Here is a 22,434-nt window from a genome sequence, read left to right on the forward strand (position 1 = left end):
TTTATCATGCCTAAACTCAGTTTAGGCATGATAAGTTTAGGCATGATAAGTTTAGATAAGTTTAGATCGCACACAAAGTCCTGCACGCAAAGCAGCGCCATTAAACTCTATGCAAAGTGCACCAGACTTTGCTAGCGCAAAACTTTTGATCAGCTGTGCACTGCGGTGGTAACCCAGTGGGTGCTTAAACTTATCACACTCTAGTACCGCGAGTCGAGCCAACAGCTTATCTCAGAGTAGTGCAACTCTAGTACTGCAAGTAGCGCTAATACCGTAACTCACGGTGCTGCAGGTGGAAGTAAAGGGAATGGGCCATATGCAATTCACTTTTTCTCCTGAGTTTTCTCCTAGGTGATATTTTCACATCTTGTAAATAAAATACCCTTTACACCACCAGCAAGCAAGAAAATACTCAAAATAATTTTGCCAGTACTTTTTCACCTACTTTTTGGTACTTTTTTTCACTGCAAAGTGATAAAAAGTTAATTCAAATTGAAGACGAAAGGAGAAAAAGTGAATTGCATATGGGCCAGTATTGCCATGCACTATGTGTGCATGGTAGGTAGGATTAGCATTGTTTGATGCATCAACCCCAAGGGGCCATATGCAATTACTTTTTTTCTCCCAGGTGATATTTTCAAACTTGTCAATAAAATGCCCGCAAGCAAGAAAATACTCAGAATAACTTGTGTCCCATATGCAAATCACTTTTCTCCTGAGTTTTCTTCTAGGAGATAATATTTCATCTTTTTGTAATAATTTTTCAGCACTTTGCCATTGAAAAAATAAATACCAAAAAGTAGGTGAAAAAGTATTATCAAATTTGTTTTTATTTTCTTGCTTGCTGGTGGCATAAAAAAAAACATTTTGGCAATTTTGAAAATATCACCTAGGAGAAAACTAAGTAGAAAAGGTTAATTGCATATGGGCCTGTAGGTGAAAAAGTACTGTCTAAACCAGAGCTCCCCAAACTTTTTGGGTCAAGGGCCGGGTCAACATGTTTCAGACTGCTGGGGGCCGGAACATACATAAAATGATGTTGAAAAAACATTACATTGAATCTAGGTATTGATTCCCCCCAATCATGTCCACAGGAGAACTCTCAGCAGTGACCAGTCATGCCTGCGTGGCGCCCGAAGAACTTCTTTGAGCTCCAGACAGTGAAGCATACCCAGGTGACAACCTGCCGTCCAATTGGACAGCAGTGCCACCTGATGCAGAATTGGATTGGAAGCCAGTGAATGACTGCTCACTGGCTTCTACAGTATATGGATGGGTGGTGCATGGCTATTCTATATGCGGGCCGGCCAATATTTAAAGGTGCAGCTGGCCACTTCTATAAGTAATACATTTAGTGTTGGGAGGGTTCCAGAGAAAAAGCCTCGGTGGGCCGCATTTGGCCAGCGGGTCTTAGTTTGAGGACCACTGGTCTAAACCATTCCGAGTATTTTCTTACATACTGATGATTTTGAAGACATTTTATTGAGAAGTTTAAAAAGCGAGTGCACGCACGCACGCACGCACGCACGCACACACACACACATTTTTTATTTATTTTGTGAAAATGGTTCGCAATAAGGGTTGACAGTCAACAGGCAACTCCTATTTACATCAATATTAAATATTTGTAGCTGGCAGTTACAACCTATATAGAAACCATTGCAGGAGAGAAGGCTCAGGATGAGCTGTAAGTATCACATGATATGAGCCTATCACTGAAAATGATGCTCGTCACCCAAAACCCAGGCTTGGGTCATTTTAATATAATCTTTCCATTATCAACTAATGCCTAAATATAGATTAGTGTAGTCAATACATCTAGAATATTGTAGCTAGTAATCCATTTCTACAGGAACATAAAACAAAAAAAATTATAAATTGACCTATTTAGCAATAATAGTCTCATTCGTATCTCACATATATTTTAAAGTACTAGATTGCACACATTTTAAGGTATTCTTTTTCATTCAACCAAGCCAGCCTTATAAGAATAGTGGGTCTATGAAAGTGAATAGATGTGTAGAGAATACTTAGAGGAGAAGACTGCAGTTTTTTAGCCCTCGTTAAATACGGCCTTTAAGCTTTGTAGAGCTTGATTTTTGTTGATGTCCTTCCAGCCGTCAGGTAAATCTGCTGGTTTTGCATCATATTGGACAGCAAACTGTTCATTAAACTGCACAAAAATGTATTTCCAGTAATCTGAAGACTCGATGCTTGGATCTGGTTGAATAGCCCAATCTGGATAAATTGTACGGTATTCTTTGTATGGGTGCCATTCTTCTCTTGTGTCTGCATTCTTAAACCTACAATCAGATACAACACATGTGCTACATATATCAGTCAGTAATGTTTTATCAGTTATCCATCGAGTTCTCCCCAATCCTTCAGGTCTATGGATAGTAGCAAAGTGCTCCTTGTGCTCACCTCCTCCAGCCTCACAGGGTACAGAACAGAATGGACATTGCTCTCCACAGCCAACCACCTTCCTGAACAACTCATCCTGAGGCTTCACTGTAACCCAGGATAGTACAGAAGTAATGTCCATTGATTGAAGCTCTGATAAGATCTGTGCTTCTAGGCCTTTGAGGAACAGCTGAATGTCCAAAGAAAATTGATGAACGGGAGCCGTATTCTGGAAAGCAATAACTTTCATCTCATTCTGTGGAATCACCAATACATATCTCAGTATGTCTCTCACTCTAGTCAGAAAGTCAGAAACACATCTTCTGTGAAGACATTGATCATCTGTGAGAGCTGCTCCAACTTTTCTCATTACCAAGGAGAGAAGATGTTCTTGCATATTTTTGAGGCTTTTGGGGTTTTCATATTTCTTTTCAATGTAGTTAAGTATCCAGGATTTTGTATATTTCTCATAAGTACAGATATATTCTACATACTTTTGGAATGACATCTCCTCCAGCAGCTCTTTCAGCAAAAAACTTTGGAAAAATGTTCTGCTGCTCAACGTTTTGTTGTCTGGACTTAGCTTTATGGCATTTACTATTTCCATCCCAAGATGCTGGAAGACGTAATCTATCACAGCCGGTTTAAGACACTGCTCACAAAATTCTTTGGCCTTTGCCTGGCACATGTCCTTCTCTTGAAAGGTGCTGATAAATACTTGTAAATATTGAGGTTTTAGTTTTTCCAGACATAGCCTTGGGTCATTTTCGATAATGAACTGGTCATGCATTTTCTGAAATTCTCTGGAGGCTCTTCCAAGAATGTGTCGCTTGATGTCAAGTTCAAAATATGAGGAGAAGTGAAGATTTTTGGCCTGCTTAGAAAGCTCAATGTTGATCATGCGGATTAATTCTTGGCAGTAGGTGCCGCTATAATCCTCTTTGGTGCTGACCCTATTTCTAATGTAGATGTCACACTTGTCTATTAAAGAAACTGCAAACTTATATATTTTTATGCCATGATCCTCTTTAGAAAATATCTGTTTAAGTGTGTTGAGCCATCCACTCTCAATATATTTCTTATCCATTTTGAAGTGTTCTTTGCTGACCTCGGTGTTTATCACCCGCAGTAATTCCTGATTTATAGCTGATCCCTTATTACTCAAGTCATTCATCAGTTGCTGTAATATAGATGTACTGACATTCTGTTTTTGTAATTTTTGCAGTTGTAAACTGTTCAGTGTCCTATTCCACATGGTCTCAAATTCTCGTTTTAACTCTGCCTCACTCAACTTCTGATTTTTTTCTCTGCAGTTCCTGAGGAGATCAGTGATTTTGCCTTCAATCTGTTTTTGAGATTCACGTTGAACATCCTGAATTTTAAACTTCCCCTTCTGGATAGAAAGGGCCTCATTAAATTTGCTAAGCGTGCTTCTTTCCAATTCTTTACTCAGGAACTCAGTGCTTAATACAAAATCTCCTTTGTATCGTTCTATAAGATAGACATTCTCATGTCTATTGGCAAAGTAGTTCTCCAGCAATCCTAATATTTTGTTTTTTTCTTTAAGCAACAATTTGTTGAGCTGAGTTTTAAAACCTGAACACAGATTTTCATTTAGGCTTTCTGCTTTCTGATTTTTGATCATAGTCTCTGTACTGACCAGCCAAGCATGCACAGCTGTTTGGAACTCCCATTCCCACTGAGAGAATTGTACAGATAGTTTATTATAAGCTTCTGCCACTAAACTATTCCTGAAGCTGAAGATGAACTTCTCATGTTTCACGGCATTCCATAAACTTTCTATCCATGATATAAATTCAGGAATGGACAAGGGAGTGTGCATCGATTCCTTACTTTTCATGATTTCTAATAAATACTTTTTCAGCTCGTATACATGTTCACTGTACCCAGAATTCACTGGGGCCATTGGTGGGACACCAAGCCAAAGTCCAGGAATGTACCAGTTGTCTTTCTCCAGATCATAGTCCATCACATCACTGAAGGCTTTTATCTCACTCTTTTTTTCCATTTCTGCAGCTACTTTTGTCATTTCATTTAGCTGTTCCAGAAGCTTCTTCCTGTCTCTCATATTCTTGTCATAAGCAGACACATCGCTCACATTCTGGTGCACAAACTGGCATTTGGGTTTCTTTCCCACTTCTTTCATCCTGAGAAAAGCATGGACCACAATTTGTAGAACATCCTTCATTTCTGTGGCATTTTCCATAGAAATATTGACTATGGTGATATCACTCAACCCTATTACAAGTGTGGCCAACTCATTGTCATGTTCATAGCTACCCTCCAAAGAAGCCAACTCAGGAGCTTTAAGCCCCTCAGTATCAATCACCATGATGAACTGGCAGCCCAATTCCTCCTGGAAGTTCTCTTTAACTTTAAGAAGAGTCATGAAGGCTCCTCGTGTGCATCTTCCACTGGCCACTGGGAACTGCAAACCAAACATGGTGTTCAGAAGGGTGGATTTCCCCGTACTTTGTACTCCCAGCACTGTTATCACTCTCATTCTGCATTTTTTCCCGGTTTTCTCATCCAGCTGAGTTAGCACATTAGTTATCCACTGCAGGGGGATGTTGGAGGCATCTCCATCTATCAGCTCAAGTGGAAAGCCATTTAATAAAAGATCAGCAGCAATTTCCGGGAGTCTAAAAAATTGTTTTTGGGTTTCAGCTAATTTACATTTTTTAACCATTGAACATTCAGCCTCATAGAACTGCCCCATCTCGCGTACAAAGTGTTCAATTCCTAAAGAACTGTCAGAGATCTTCTGGTCTATCATTTGGAGGTCTCTTGTACCAATGGACTTGTTGTTGCATTTTTCTTTGTATTCAGCTTGTAATTCAGACAGATTATTTCTGGTAACTGAATCAAGTTCAAATTTCATCCATTTCAAAAAATACTGCTTTTTCTTCTCAGAGAAATCTGCAATGGCAGTAATAAAGTGTACTATACCATCAGGCAACTCATGTTCATGTTGTTTCTTATGTAGCAAAAATTGTTTCTTTTTCAGTTCATCAAGATATTGTTGGGTATCTTTACCTTCTTGATGGGTCAATCTGCAAAGTTCCTTTTCTACTTTAGAAATCTGTTTCCAAAGGTCTCCCTGTAACACCATTGTCTTGCGTTTGTACTCAGCCACATCTTTTATATCCTCTGCGATTGTGTGGGCAAGTTCTCTTGATATTTTGCATTCTTCATTTTTATCATCTATATGGATGTGTAACCCGTGGACTGCCTTTTCAAAATCGCTAACCTTATTTCGACAGGGGACATTGATTAATAGATTTACAATGCAGGATTGTAATGTCTTTACAAAGGCAGCTTTATTTGTTTCACTTGCATATATTAGCACATTTGATTGCTTTATCTGTAGAATTGGACTTAGGTCTTGAAGGATCTTCAGTGTCTGTGTGCTCACACGCTTGGCAGGACCTGGCGTAACAATGAAGCAGAACTGGGTTTCACTGTTACTGAAGGACGATAACAGTTTGAACTCAATCTCAGAAATGTTCTCAATGAATATAAACACAGCTGATGAGACCCGAGTTAGAAACATGAACTGCTCTAAGTTGGACTGCAGGTCTCCACGTAGGTTGGCCACTGTGAGGGGCTCTGGAAACACATCAGATTTACCAGAGGGAAAATACCAGGAAATTTCCACAAGGCCATCAGATATCTTCCTTTCAATGTTTCCTCCCTCCATGCTATCATCTATGAAGACATTGTATAGCTGAGCTGGATTAAGAACCTGGTTCAGAATTTCTGATTTGGATAACTTTTGTCTCCCTAATCTAACAAATGAAATGATTGGCATGGGAATATCCACCACACTTTCCTCTTTAAACCCTCTACTGTTAGCTAAAGAACGAGGTCTCCACTTTTTCACAAGGTCTCTCATTGCCCACAGCATAAGGGTGCAGTGTGAACTGTCACCAGTAGGAAGCAACAGAGGGATAGAAAACTGACACATCGACATCCTGGTCACAATTTCTTGTTGAAGGAACCTGTCTGAGCAATGCAGGAGGACACACAAAACATCTAAAGGATGGATGGAATTTTCATAGTAAACGCCACCTTGAAGTAAAGAAATGTTAAACAGTCCATTAGATACGGCATTATCAATAATGCTATCCTGACTTTCATTGAGCAGAATGTCTCTTGCAGTTCTATTTAAAGCTATGAGTTTCCTCAAGTAATTCCATGGAAGATCTTCTATAGTTTTGGGTTTCTCTTTATCACGGAGGTCCTCTAAGCCGATGTTTAGGATATCTCTCAAGTTTAGCGGTGCAGTAAGGTGGGGTTCCATTTTCATCATCTGCACAAGGTCTTGAAATGTCTTTTTTCTCTCTGTAAGGAAATCATTATAAAAATTTGTTATACAACATTTCTTTACTAAAATGTGAAATTTAACTGCAAAAATGAAATATATACCGCATACATATAGAATACATTGGATAAATACAGTTATGTAGTATATTACCCCTTTGCAATCCACTGTTGGAGTTGGTCTGACAGTGGACTGTATTCCCCAGTTCCTGATGTTGGACGTAGTCTGAAAAGGAGCAATATGGCTGCCACTTGCCGCACGAGATCTAATACAATACGGAGTCAGTCCCTCCTGATCAAAGTGTCTAACTTAACCACATAACGACCGCCCCCAGCCGATGGGCGGCGGCAAAGTCTGGGCCCAAACGACCGCAATACGCCCATCGGCGGGGGCGGCTGCGGGAGTGGCTATGCGGCGATCGCGTCATTCGTGACGCGATCAGCCGCCGGGGACTGTCTCCGCCCCCCGTTCGCCGTAACCCGCCGGCCGTTCGGAAGCGCCGGCGGGTTACTGGCATCCGGATCGCCGCTGCAACAGTGTATAATAGGCTTTGTAATGTATACAAAGCCTATTATACTGGCTGCCTCCTGCCCTGGTGGTCCCAGTGTCCGAGGGACCACCAGGGCAGGCTGCAGCCACCCTAGTCTGCACCCAAGCACACTGATTTCCCCCCCCCCTGCCCCCTGATCGCCCACAGCACCCCTCAGACCCCCCCCTGCCCACCCCCCAGACCACTGTTTGCACCCAGTCACCCTCCTAATCACCCATCAATCACTCCCTGTCACTATCTGTCAACGCTATTTTTTTTTTAAGTCCCTAATCTGCCCCCTACTCCCTCCTGATCACCCCCCCACCCCTCAGATTCTCCCCAGACCCCCCCCAGACCCCCCCCCCCCCGTGTACTGTATGCATCTATCCCCCCTGATCACCTGTCAATCACCTGTCAATCACCTGTCAATCACCTGTCAATCACCCGTCAATCACCCCCTGTCACTGCCACCCATCAATCAGCCCCTGATCTGCCCCTTGCGGGCAATCTGATCACCCCCCCACACCAATAGATCGCCCGCAGATCCGACATCAGATCACCTCCCAAATCCATTGTTTACATCTATTCTCTCCTCTAAACACCCACTAATTACCCATCAATCACCCCCTATCACCACCTGTCACTGTTACCCATCAGATTAGACCCTAATCTGCCCCTTGCGGGCACCCAATCACCTGCCCACACGCTCAGATTGCCCTCAGACCCCCCCCTTATCAATTCGCCCGTGCAATATTTACATCTGTTCTCCCCTGTAATAACCCACTGATTACCTGTCAATCACCCATCAATCACCCCCTGTCACTGCCACCCATCAATCACCCCCTGTCACTGCCACCCATCAATCAGCCCCTAACCTGCCCCTTGCGGGCAATCTGATCACCCACCCACACCAATAGATCGCCCGCAGATCCGACATCAGATCACCTCCCAAATCCATTGTTTACATCTATTCTCTCCTCTAAACACCCACTAATTACCCATCAATCACCCCCTATCACCACCTGTCACTGTTACCCATCAGATTAGACCCTAATCTGCCCCTTGCGGGCACCCAATCACCCGCCCACACGCTCAGATTGCCCTCAGACCCCCCCCTTATCAATTCGCCCGTGCAATATTTACATCTGTTCTCCCCTGTAATAACCCACTGATTACCTGTCAATCACCCATCAATCACCCCCTGTCACTGCCACCCATCAATCACCCCCTGTCACTGCCACCCATCAATCAGCCCCTAACCTGCCCCTTGCGGGCAATCTGATCACCCACCCACACCAATAGATCGCCCGCAGATCCGACATCAGATCACCTCCCAAATCCATTGTTTACATCTATTCTCTCCTCTAAACACCCACTAATTACCCATCAATCACCCCCTATCACCACCTGTCACTGTTACCCATCAGATTAGACCCTAATCTGCCCCTTGCGGGCACCCAATCACCCGCCCACACCTCAGAACGCCCTCAGACCCCAGCCCTGATCACCTCGCCAGTGCATTGCTTGCATCTATTTCCCCCCTCTAATCACACCTTGAGACACCCATCAATCACCTCCTGTCACCCCCTAGCACACCTACCCATCAGATCAGGCCCTAATTTGCCCCGTGTGGGCTCCTGATCACTCGGCCAAACCCTCAGATCCCCCTCAGACCCCCTTCCGATCACCTCCCCAGTGCATTGATTGCATCTATTTTCCCCTCTAACCGCCCCCTGAGACACCCATCAATCACCTCCTGTCACCCCCCTAGCACTCCTATCCATCAGATCAGGCCCAATACATCCTGTCATCTAAGAGGCCACCCTGCTTATGACCGATTCCACAAAATTTGCCCCCTCATAGACCACCTGTCATCAAAATTTGCAGATGCTTATACCCCTGAACAGTCATTTTGAGAAATTTGGTTTCCAGACTACTCACAGTTTTGGGCCCGTAAAATGCCAGGGCAGTATAGGAACCCCACAAGTGACCCCATTTTAGAAAGAAGACACCCCAAGGTATTCTGTTAGGTGTATGATGAGTTCATAGAATATTTTATTTTTTGTCAAAAGTTAGCGGAAATTGGATTGTTATTGTTTTTTTCACAAAGTGTCATTTTTCACTAACTTGTGAGAAAAAATAAAATCTTCTATGAACTCACCATACCCCTAACGGAATACCTTGGGGTGTCTTCTTTCTAAAATGGGGTCACTTGTGGGGTTCCTATACTGCCCTGGCATTTTAGGGGCCCTAAACCGTGAGGAGTAGTCTAGAAAACAAATGCCTCAAAATGACCTGTGAATAGGACGTTGGGCCCCTTAGCGCACCTAGGCTGCAAAAAAGTGTCACACATGTGGTATCGCCATACTCAGGAGAAGTAGTATAATGTGTTTTGTGGTGTATTTTTACACATACCCATGCTGGGTGGGAGAAATCTCTCTGTAAATGGACAATTGTGTGTAAAAAAAATCAAAAATGTGTCATTTACAGAGATATTTCTCCCACCCAGCATGGTTATATGTAAAAATACACCACAAAACACATTATACTACTTCTTCTGAGTACGGCGATACCACATGTGTGACACTTTTTTGCAGCCTAACTGTGCTAAGGGGCCCAAAGTCCAATGAGTACCTTTAGGATTTCACAGGTCATTTTGAGACATTTGGGTTCAAGACTACTCCTCACGGTTTAGGGCCCCTAAAATGCCAGGGCAGTATAGGAACCCCACAAGTGACCCCATTTTAGAAAGAAGACACCCCAAGGTATTCTTTTAGGTGTATGATGAGTTCATAGAAGATTTTATTTTTTGTCACAAGTTAGCGGAAATTGATATGTATTGTTTTTTTTTTCACAAAGTGTCATTTTCCGCTAACTTGTGACAAAAAAAAAATCTTCTATGAACTCACCATACTCCTAACAGAATACCTTGGGGTGTCTTCTTTCTAAAATGGGGTCACTTGTGGGGTTCCTATACTGCCCTGGCATTTTAGGGGCCCTAAACCGTGAGGAGTAGTCTAGAATCCAAATGCCTCAAAATGACCTGTGAATAGGACGTTAGGCCCCTTAGCGCACCTAGGTTGCAAAAAAGTGTCACACATGTGGTATCGCCGTACTCAGAAGAAGTAGTATAATGTGTTTTGGGGTGTATTTTTATACATACCCATGCTGGGTGGGAGAAATCTCTCTGTAAATGGACAATTGTGTGTAAAAAAAATCAAATAATTGTCATTTACAGAGATATTTCTCCCACCCAGCATGGGTATGTGTAAAAATACACCCCAAAACACATTATACTACTTCTCCTGAGTACGGCGGTACCACATGTGTGGCACTTTTTTGCACCCTAAGTGCGCTAAGGGGCCCAAAGTCCAATGAGTACCTTTAGGATTTCACAGGTCATTTTGCCACATTTGGTTTCAAGACTACTCCTCACGGTTTAGGGCCCCTAAAATGCCAGGGCAGTATAGGAACCCCACAAATGACTCCATTTTAGAAAGAAGACACCCCAAGGTATTCCGTTAGGAGAATGGCGAGTTCATAGAAGATTTTATTTTTTGTCACAAGTTAGCGGAAAATGACACTTTGTGAAAAAAAACAATTACAATCAATTTCCGCTAACTTGTGACAAAAAAAAAAAATCTTCTATGAACTCACCATACATCTAACGGAATACCTTGGGGTGTCTTCTTTCTAAAATGGGGTAATTTGTGGGGTTCCTATACTGTCCTGGCATTTTAGGGGCCCTAAACCGTGAGGAGTAGTCTTGAAACGAAATTTCTCAAAATGACCTGTGAAATCCTAAAGGTACTCATTGGACTTTGGGCCCCTTAGCGCAGTTAGGGTGCAAAAAAGTGCCACACATGTGGTATCGCCGTACTCAGGAGAAGTAGTATAATGTGTTTTGGGGTGTATTTTTCCACATACCCATGCTGAGTGGGAGAAATATCTCTATAAATAGACAATTGTGTGTAAAAAAAATAAAAAAATTGTCATTTACGGAGATATTTCTCCCACCCAGCATGTGTATGTGTAAAAATACACCCCAAAACACATTATACTACTTTTCCTGAGTACGGCAATACCACATGTGTGGCACTTTTTTGCGGCCTAACTGCGCTAAGGGGCCCAAAGTCCAATGAGCATCTTTAGGCTTTACAGGGGTGCTTACAATTAGGCACCCCCCAAATGCCAGGACAGTAAACACACCCCACAAATGACCCCATTCTGGAAAGTAGACACTTCAAGGTATTCAGAGAGGAGCATAGTGAGTCCGTGGCAGATTTCATTTTTTTTTGTCGCAAGTTAGAAGAAATGGAAACTTTTTTTTTTTTTTTTTTTTGTCACAAACTGTCATTTTCCGCTAACTTGTGACAAAAAATAAAATCTTCTATGAACTCACCATGCCTCTCACTGAATACTTTGGGATGTCTTCTTTCCAAAATGGGGTCATTTGGGGGGTATTTGTACTATCCTGGAATTTTAGCCCCTCATGAAACATGACAGGTGCGCAGAAAAGTCAGAGATGCTTGAAAATGGGAAAATTCACTTTTGGCACCATAGTTTGTAAACGCTATAACTTTTACCCAATCCAATAAATATACACTGAATGTTTTTTTTTTTATCAAAGACATGTAGCAGAATAACTTTCGCGCTCAAATGTATAGGAAATTTTACTTTATTTGAAAAATGTCAGCACAGAAAGTTAAAAAAGTCATTTTTTTGACAAAATTCATGTCTTTTTTGATGAATATAATAAAAAGTAAAACTCGCAGCAGCAATCAAATAGCATCAAAAGAAAGCTGTATTAGTGACAAGAAAAGGAGGTAAAATTCATTTAGGTGGTAGGTTTTATGACCGAGCAATAAACCGTGAAAGCTGCAGTGGTCTGAATGGAGAAAAAGGCTCTGGTCCTTAAGGGGCGAAAAGACTGTGGTCCCGAAGTGGTTAAGTCTGACACTTTGATCTTCTTTGGCACTACACTATGGCAACACTTTGGTACAACCATTTGGCTTCCCATAATCTATTACGTGGGCACAATTGTGCTCCCCTCTGTTTGCGTCGCCGCTGGATTCAGTCCAGCATGGCGGACTCTGAACCACATAATCATGGTTTATGTGGGCGCATACTATTGCTATGTGCTGTATAACTGAGCTCAGAAAATGCACACCTTTGATAGTTGACTCTTAAGCCTCAAAAATGCGCTAGATGAAACTCAGCTGAGGTGGTCAATAACTACAGCGTCTGCCGAGAATCCATCATGTGCACAGCAGCCCTTGAATCCCTCTTGGCCGATGGGCCAGGGTATTCTCGACTCCACTTACCCCACCCAGTCTAGCCTTATTCATAAATGGTTTTAGTCTTTTCTGCAAAAAAACATACTATTTGATACAACTTTAATAAAGAGATAGAAACGTTTTGATATTGACATTTAAGCTGGCAATTCTCTATAGTTGCGGTTTGTGCGGTTTAAATTGGTAATATTCTGAGGCTTGCACATACCCCGGCTGCGTCCCCTGCATAAGGAACAGAACACGTTGCCAGGCAGACTGACAATGCTTCTGTCGGCCTCGACCCTGCAGTATGGCCCAAGAGAACGGATACTGATCCCCAATGGGCGATATTCTTGGTAAGTGTGTACGAGTTTTAAGTCTAAATTTAATATACCCACCCCGATTGCTGCCAGCCATAAAACAAACATTTAAATAAACTTTTCCTGAAATGTGAGGTTTTCTCAGATTCTTTAGCACTGTGGATGCTGGTACATAAGTAACTATGACTCAGAGGGGGTATAGTATTTAACGGCACCAGGAATTTGAGTGGCAGCAAGGTGAGCTGTCATTTGGCTCACCTTACGTGCAAGCTCACCAGCAGAATTATCAAATGTACACCATGAGCTCCCTCGGTGTCCATCCGGTCTCTTCTATTCTGCTGCGGGCAGACCCAGTAAAGTCAACGATTATGCTATTTGTGGACTATTGAGCATGCACTCTCCTGATCTCTTGCCTCCTTGGCCCTGCTCCCATGGCTGGGAGCATTCTGCACCCACGCAGTAGCCTTAACCAATCGCACCAGGTGCAGAATTCTTCAACCCACAGGAGCGTGACCAAGGAAGTGCATGGCCAGGGCTGTGCATGTGCAGTAGACCCGGATTACTGGGGATGAAAGTTGGAGAACGAATGGAGCCGGACAGACACGAAGGGAGCCCACAGTCTATGGGGCTGGAAGAAGCTCCAGGTAAGTATCAGATTTATTTCAATTCCTCAATTTAACCTCCCTGGTGGTAAGGATGAGGCTGACTCAATAAACTTTCTACAAAAGTTATGGAAGAGTTAGCTTTGTCAACACTGAAAACTGGCCTGGAAAGAGTTATAATGGTGTATGTGCATCGCCTATTGGCAGTAGGCAGATATTACAGCATTACAGAAAATTCAGTTCTTGAATGATTCCATACTATATATTGTACAGAGAATGACACTTATTGCTACACTGGTCTGACCTCGGCCGTGACGGACTACAAACGACCACCATGGCTAAGAGTTGTGCAGCAGACTAGAGTGTGGAATGGACCCCAAAACGAACAGACCGTGTTGCTTCCAGACAGTGGAAAAAAATAAAGATCAGAATGCTGCTTTGCATAAACAGCGGTAAATGACGTGCAAGTGTGCATTTGAACTGTCTCTTAGTTGTTGTACCACACAAGGGAGATGTTTTAGGTAAACACTGGACAGTATTTATTTCTGCACCTGTAGATTTATTTCTTCATTCATATTTGAGGAGGATTTTTCTATTTGTGATTAAAAAGTTTGTTAGAAATTTTAATTTAACTTTTTGACATCATTTTGTATTAGAAACTTTTATTATACTCAAAATGGATACTAGACTGTTTGACAGATTTTATTAAGTTGCAAGCAAAAATTTCACGAAAATTAATTGAACCACTTTTAGCACAGAAATCCTGCAGAAAGTGAACGCTAGGGAGGTTAAAGTAGAAAAATAATTAACTAGCAGTAATCAGTTAGCCATTAAATTGCTAGTAGTAGCTTACCCTCCAGAAACTGCTTAGATACATCCCGTAAAGCAGGGTTCCTCAGAGACATGTTGCCAAGATGGTTTAGGAACTTCTCACAATCTGGCTCTCCTTTCTGTAGGACGTTATCCATCAGGCTGTTCACTAATCCTCTGGGTTCCTCTATGTCACATAGCTTTTTATGCTCTTGCTCAGTTATGAGGCCAAGGATTCTCAGTTCATCACATAATCCAGCCACATTCCTTTCAAACCCTTGCGTTATTTCACCTCTCAGATTACTAATCTTCTGCGATGCCTTCATGATATTAGAATTTCACTGCAAAGAAAAAAGTAAAAGTGAATTACTTATTTCAGTCAACAGCGTAGCTAACCACTTCGCTATCGTCTGTGAAAACAGCTCAGTACCGAAGCATTTTTTTGCTTTTGGGAATATTACACTTCCACGGCTTATAATTCTTCTGTATATTGTCCGATATAGACAATCTTGGTTTTGTTTTTCTGGACAAATAGGTTTTTTTTTCTAAAGTTAAACATTTGATCCCACACATTACAAAAATACAATAAATGCAAAAAATAAGCAATGTTTTTAATGGAAAAACAAAAATGGTTTTTTTCACTTTGACGCAACAAAAAAAAAAAACATTTAAAAAAAGGGGAATTAATGTATTATTTTCCTAAAACTATTTTTTCAATGTCTCGAGTGTAGAGACACCAAATTTTAGTATTTATTTTCAATTTGGAATTACTGGATGTCACAGGAAAAATTGTATGTATTTGGGTTTCTGAAGACTAAAAAAAAAAAAATGTAAAGCAAGTTTTTTTTTGCACCATACTTCATTTATAGCAGGTTAAAAAGGTACAAGGCCACTGAATATACCCCAAAATGACGCATCAAGAAAACTAGACCCCAATGTATTCAACAAGGGGCATAATTAGGGATTTCTCCCTTTGGTCTTTTTTTTTGTTTAGGAGAATGTGGTAAAATGTAAAAATTAATTTTTCTTTCTGCAAACATGCTACTTTGGAAGCACATAATTCCCACATGCTGTTTGCAGGCCACAAAATACATCCTAAAACATATTCATCAACTTCTCCTGTGCATGGGGGTATCAAATACTAATGCCACACAACTGCATTGTTAGTTAACTGGTGGGCCCAGGTTTAACGGTGTATTTTGCATTCTTATGAACTGAAAATCCAAAGCAGATTTTTTTGCACCATACTTCATCGCTGCGTAATATGTTGGCGCTTTATAAATACAATAAATAAATAAATTTATAGCAGTACAGAAAGATCAAGACCCCTGAATATTGCCCAAAAGGACTCCATCTAGAAAACTAGACCCCAACGTATTCAAAAAGGTCTAATTAGGGATTTGGCCCTTTGATCTTTTAATTTGAAGAATAGGGTCATATTTAAAAACTCATTTTTTTCTGCAAACATGCTAATTTGAAAGCACATAATGCTCACATGCCTTTTGCGGGTAACAAAATACATCCCAAAAATATTCACCAACTTCTCCCATGCATAGAGATACCAAATACCAATGTGTCATTCACACTGTCCGAGAACTTGGGGGTCCTGAATAAACTGAGTGCATTTTGCATTTTTATGAGCTGAAACTGAAAATCCACAGCAGATTTTTTTGGCCCATCCTTCATATATAGCAGTGCACAAGGAACAAGACCCCATGAATATCCCCTAAAATTACCCCAACTAGAAAACTAGAACCTCCAACCTATTCAACAAGGGGTATAATTAGGGATTTGACCATTTGGTCTTTTTTCGATTTTGACTGGAAGAATGGGGTCAAATTTAAAAATTATTTTTTTCTGCACACATGCTTATTTAAAAAGCGCATGATGCTCACATGCCTTTTGCGGGCAACAGAAAACATCGCAAAACATATTCACCAACTTCTCTCTTGCATGGAGATACCAAATACTAATACCTTGAGAGCATGGTTAGAGAACTTGGAGGCCGAGAACCAAACGAGGGCATTTTCATGGACTGAAAAATCCAAAAGCAGAATTTCTTGCACCATACTTCATTTAGAACGTTGCAGGAGGCCCGGACTCCTGAATAACCCCCAGAACAACCCATCTAGAAAAGTAGACTCCCCCAATGTGCTTGAACAAACAAGGTTCAAAGAACATTGTTCACATTGATTTATGGGTTGGTTACCCAAAATTCCCTTTAACATATCCCCCACACATTTGGGTTTGGTTTATCTTCCCATTAAACCGGATTTTTTTTGTTATGCTCGCCTTTTTGGTTATCTACCCCAATGTATTTGGTAAGGGATATTATTAAGGGGTATAATAACTATATACTACCTATATACATGCTACACTATATTACTGCCTAAATGCTAAACTAATTACTGTAACTAAGTGTATGCCTATATACATACACACTATATATACACTAAATGTATAAAGTTAGTATACAGCATAGCATGATTATACATAGTATTTGGGTAGTAAGTATATAGTGTGTGTGTGTGTGTGTGTGTGTGTGTGTGTGTGTTTAGATAGAGATATACAGATCGATAGATATCGAATTAAAAAACAATATAAATATATATATATATATATATAAATATATATATATATATATATATATATATATATATATATATATATATATATATATATATATATATATATATATATATATTTTTTTTTTTTTTTATTCAATATCTATCGATCTGTATATCTCTATCTATACACACACACACACACACACACACTATATACTTACTACCCAAATACTATGTATAATCATGCTATGCTGTATACTAACTTTATACAATACTAGCTGATTGCCCGGCGTTGCCCGGGTATGTATTTGGTTGTTGTTGGTCCGCCCACTTTTCTAACCCTAACACACAATGACTCAATGACCTAGTTTGTGAGCTTTGCATTGTTTGGCATCAATAATTTGCATTGAAGTGAAACAAATCTGATTGGCTGTGGCTCCACCCTCTTTTCTGAATTTGAACCCCAGTCACCAAATGACCAACTGTACCAGGTTTTAAGCTTGTGTCCTTAACAGTGCAAGAATGGCAGCAATTGAATATTCCTCTTGAAAAGCAATAAATGAATTTGGATTGGCTTTTGTAGGCTCCACCCTCTTTTATGAATACTAATCCCAGTCATCCAGTGACCAACTGTGCAAAGTTTGAGAACCCTACCGTTAACAGTGTAACAATGGCTGCAGTTTACATTTTCCCAGTGAAAATTTCTATTTGTCTCCACCCACTGATGACCCAGCATTGCCCGTGTATGTATTTGGCTGGTGTTGGCTATGCCCACTTTTTGTAATAGTAACAGACAATTACTTAATTACTCAGTGACCACATTTGTGAGCTTTGCAGTCTTTGGCAATTGGCATCAATAATTTGCATTGAAATGAAACAAATCTGATGGGTTGTTTGTGTCTCCACCCCTTATCTGCATTTGAACCCCAGTCACCCAATAAATAACTGTACCCAGTTTGGGGCTTGTGCCATTAACAGTGCAAGAATGGCAGTAATGAAATACTTACCTTGAAAATCAATAGATGAATTTTGATTGGCTTTTGTAGGCTCCATCCACTTTTATGAATAATAGCTGATGAATCGGCGTTGCCCGGGTATGTATTTGGCTGGTGTTAGCTCTGGCCACTTTTTCTAACCCTAACGAACAAATAGTCAATGACCAAGTTTGTGAGCTTTGGGGTCTTTGTCATCAATAATTTGTATATTCCCATAGAAATTAAGCAAATCAGATTGACTGTTTGTGGCTCTGCATCTCTCCGGGATTTGAACCCCAGTCATCCAATGACCAACTGTAGCAAGTTTGAAGCATCTGCTATTAATAGAGCAAAAATGGAAGCAATTTAAATATTCCCCTTGAAAATCAACAGGTGAATTTTGATTGGCTATTATAGGCTCCACCCACTTCCCATAATATTAATCTCAGTAACAAGGGGACCATCTGGGCAAAGTTTGAGAACCTTTGCCATTAACAGTGTAAAAATGGCTGCAGTTTATATTTTCCTAGTGAAATTTGTTTTTGGCTCCCCCCAATTTTTGTAACCTTGACACCCAGTCACTCAATGACCAAGTTTGTGAGCTCTGGGGTCCTTGGCATCAATAATTTGTAATTTACCAGTGAGATGAAACAAATCTGATTGGCTGTTTGTAGCTCCACCCCTTTTCTGAATTTGAACCCCAGTGACCCAATGACCAACTGTACCAGGTTTGAGGCTTGTGCCATTAACAGTGCAAGAATGGCAGCAATTTAAATATTCCCCTTGAAAATCAACAGGTGAATTTTGATTTTCTTTTTAGACTCCACCCACTTTTTTGTATATTAATCCCAGAAAATCCCAGTGACCAAGTTTTAAGCTTTTGGGTTTCTGCCATCAAAATTGTGTGGATGGAAGCAGTTTATCCAGTAAAGTAATCTGATTGGCGGTTTGTGGCTCCACCCCTTTAGTGCATTTGAACCCCAGCCACTTCATGACCGACTGTAGCTGGTTTGAGGATTCTGCCATTATTAGTGTAAAAGTGGCAGCAGTTGCAATATTTCCCTTAAAAATCAATAGGTGAATTTTGATTGGCTGTTGTAGGTTCCACCCACTTTCCTAAATATTAATACCATTCATCCATTGACCAACTGTTTCACGTTTGAGAACCCTGCCAATAACAGAATGGCTGAAATCAATCTAACAAATCTGATTAGCTGTTTGTGGCTCCGCCCCCTTTAGTGAATTTGGACCCCAGTCACCTATGAGCTAAGAGGCCTCTGCCATTAACAGTGTAAGAATGGTAGCAATGTAAATATTCCCCTTGAAAATCAATAGGTGAAATTTGATTGGCTGTTGTAGGCTCCACCCACATTTCTGAATATTAATCCCAGTCACCCAGTGGCCCACTGTGTCAAGTTTTGGAACCCCAACATTAACAGTGTAAGAATGGCTGCAGTTCATATTTTCCCCTGGAATAAAATGTAGTTGTTGGTTCCGCCCACTTTTTCTAACCTTAACATACAGTCACTCAATGACCAAGTTTATGAGCTTTGGGCTTTTGGTATCAATAATTTGTATATTCCCATTGAAATTAAACAAATCTGATTGGCTGTTTGTGGCTCCGCCCCCTTTCCGAATTTGAACCCCAGTCACCCAGTGACTAACAGTACCAGGTTTGAAGCATCTGCTATTAACAGTGTAAGAATGGCAGCAATGTAAATATTCCATTTGAAAATCAACAGGTGAATTTTAACTGGCTGTTGTAGGCTCCACCCACTCTCTTGAATATTCATCCCATTCACCCAGTGACCAACTGTGCAAAGTTTGAGAACCCTGCCAGAAACAGTGTAAGAATGGCTGCAGTTCATATTTTCCTAGTGAACTTTATTATTGGCTACGCCCACTTTTTGTACCCTTGACACACAGTCACTCAATGACCAAGTTTGTGAGCTTTCAGATTCCTGGCATCAAAAATGTGTGAATGGAAGCAGTTTATCCAGCAAGGAAATCTGATTGGCTGTTTGTGGCCCCGCCCCTTTAATGAATTTGGACCCCAGTCACCCAGTGACCAACTGTACCAGGTTTGAAGCCTCTGCCACTAACAGTGTAAGAATGACAGCAGTTTTAATATTCCCCTTGAAAATCAATAGGTGAATTTTGATTGGCTGTTGTAGGCTCCACCCACTTTCTTGAATCTTAATCGCATTCACCCAGTGACCAACTGCGGCAAGTTTGAGAACCCTGCGATGAACAGTCTAAGAATGGCTGCAGTTTACATAGTTACATAGTTACATAGTTATTTTGGTTGAAAAAAGACATACGTCCATCGAGTTCAACCAGTACAAAGTACAACTCCAGCCCGTCCCCCACATACCCCTGTTGATCCAGAGGAAGGCGAAAAAACCCCCACAAGGCATGGTCCAATTTACATTTTTCCATTTAAAATGAACGGCTGAAATTTGATTGGCTGTGTTATGCTCCTCCCACTTTTCCTGGATTCGTAACCTCGGTCACCAAGTGACCAACTGTGCCAAGTGTGGGGACTCTGGCTTGATTACTGTGAGAATGGCAGCCTTTTACATTATTTCCATTGACTTGAATGGGTGAAATCTGATTTGCTGTTTGTAGCTCCGCCCAGGTGTGCAGGGGGGCTGCGAGACCCCCAGAACATATCATCCCAGGTAGTAAGGGATCTGTATACCAAGTTTCGTTCAAATCGGTCTTGCCGTTTTCGCGTGATCGCGGCACATACACACACACGCACATACATACATACATACATACATACATACATACATAAATACGATTTTATATATATAGATATTGGCTATACTTTATACTACCTGAAAATGATGTATAATCATGCTATACTACCTAAATACTACATAAAATTGTGTTACACTATAAACCAATATACTATATATTACCCAAATACTACATATAATCACGCTACACTATATACAAACTATGCACCTATACATTATGTATATACACACAGTACAGACCAAAAGTTTGGACACACCTTCTCATTCAAAGAGTTTTCTTTATTTTCATGACTATGAACATTGGCGATTCAATCTGAAGGCATCCAAACTATGAATTAACACATGTGGAAGGTTAGTACACAACCAAGTGTGAAAATAGATAGATAGATAGATAGATAGATAGATAGATAGATAGATAGATAGATAGATAGATAGATAGATAGATAGATAGGGTTTTGAAAGAGGGACAAATGAGGAGGAAAGAGGGACAGAGGGAAAGGGCTCCCAAAGAGAGGCTGTCACTCCAAAAGAGGGACAGTTGGGAGCTATAGACTGTGAGTACTGCCAGGCCTGGGCAGTAGTACAGAACCACTCATGCACAAGCGGCTGCGGTTTACTATGGAAGAGTGGCTGTACTCTCAGATGTACGCACATAGCAACAGTGGGGGCTAAAGCGTAGGAATCCTCGGCAGGATCCATAGACTTCCCTCTTAGATAACAATCATTTATTTTCCATAATTGCCTCAGGCACACTTTAAATATGGAGATCCAGGCTGTGCAGAACCATAGGTTTAACGTACACGTGGCGGTGTACGCCACAGCGATTAACCATTCAACCGTAGTATTAGGTCAGGGATGCGCAGCCTTTTACCCATTTTTTTGTTTCCATAATTTTGTAACTACCAGGTTAGCAGCTCCCATTGTAATTTCCTGTTTGCATGGTAGGTATTTAGGTATGCATATGTCTTGCGCTTGATTGATTGCTGAGTGTGTATTTGAGCTATATAGGCGGTGCACGTGAGGTGATAAGTCATTCAGATGCAGCCCATGTGGTGAGCGCTGGCTTTATTTTCTGCTTAACGTACACGTGTAATGAAGAAAAAAAACCACCCAGCCCCTATGGGGTACTTACCTTGGGAGGGGGAGGCCTCAGGATCCTAATGAGGCTTCCCCCATCCTCTGAAGCCTCGGAGATCCAGGCGCTGGAAGCACCCAAATATTCCAACAAGCAATGCACAGGCGCGGTAATAAATACCTTCACAGCTCCAGAGCTGGTGCGGTAGCGTCTCTCCACTCTGGCTCCAGTGGAAATAATGGAGCCAGATTGGGTTTGCTCTACTGGGCAGGCGAGTAGAGCAGACCCGATTGGGCTCAGCTATTTCTGCCGGAGCGGAGAGCCGCTACTGCGCTGGATCGCAGCAGGTAAATATTTACCTCTCTGACCTTCGGGGGCTACCAGCACTGGATTGCCAGAACGGGGGAAGCATCATTAGGATCCAGAGGCTTCCCTCTCCTGAGGCAACTGTAACCGCCCCCCACAAGTTTTGTTTGTTTTGTTTTTTCTTACAGATATCCTTTAATCCATCCAGCTGGTAATAATCAGCAGCCTGTCAGGAAGCAATGTTAACAGAGAAAACTGCAGTCTTGTGGTTACTGTGGATGACAGGCAGAAAGTAAACACAAGTACTGGAAATTCCAGGAATGCAACAGAAGCAGCACGGTACATTTCTCCCACCATCAGAGCAGAGGATATCACTGTGTGCCAGCCCAGATGTGTATACCTGCCGTAACATATGACTGGCGCAGCAGAGATTACACTTGTGTTTCTCCACAGCTACTTATGGTG

At 41.3% G+C, this 22,434-nt stretch overlaps 1 protein-coding gene across 3 annotated transcripts in view; it reads right to left on the bottom strand.

Annotated features, from left to right (window-relative positions):
• Nucleotides 1-859: 859 nt before the first annotated feature.
• Nucleotides 860-22,434, bottom strand: part of LOC137524243 (interferon-induced very large GTPase 1-like) — a 59,843-nt gene continuing 38,268 nt past the window's right edge. For all 3 annotated transcript variants that reach the window (XM_068243875.1, XM_068243874.1, XM_068243873.1), the window contains exons 2-3: nucleotides 14,326-14,623; nucleotides 860-6,768 (exon numbers count right to left, since the gene is read on the bottom strand). In XM_068243875.1, coding sequence (XP_068099976.1) covers nucleotides 2,054-6,768; nucleotides 14,326-14,608 — 4,998 coding nt within the window. In that variant the 5' untranslated portion in view covers nucleotides 14,609-14,623 and the 3' untranslated portion in view covers nucleotides 860-2,053. The remainder of the gene's footprint in view (nucleotides 6,769-14,325; nucleotides 14,624-22,434) is intronic.

Source organism: Hyperolius riggenbachi, chromosome 7 (genome assembly GCF_040937935.1).
Source record: "Hyperolius riggenbachi isolate aHypRig1 chromosome 7, aHypRig1.pri, whole genome shotgun sequence".
In the NCBI taxonomy this organism is placed as follows: Eukaryota; Metazoa; Chordata; class Amphibia; order Anura; family Hyperoliidae; genus Hyperolius; species Hyperolius riggenbachi.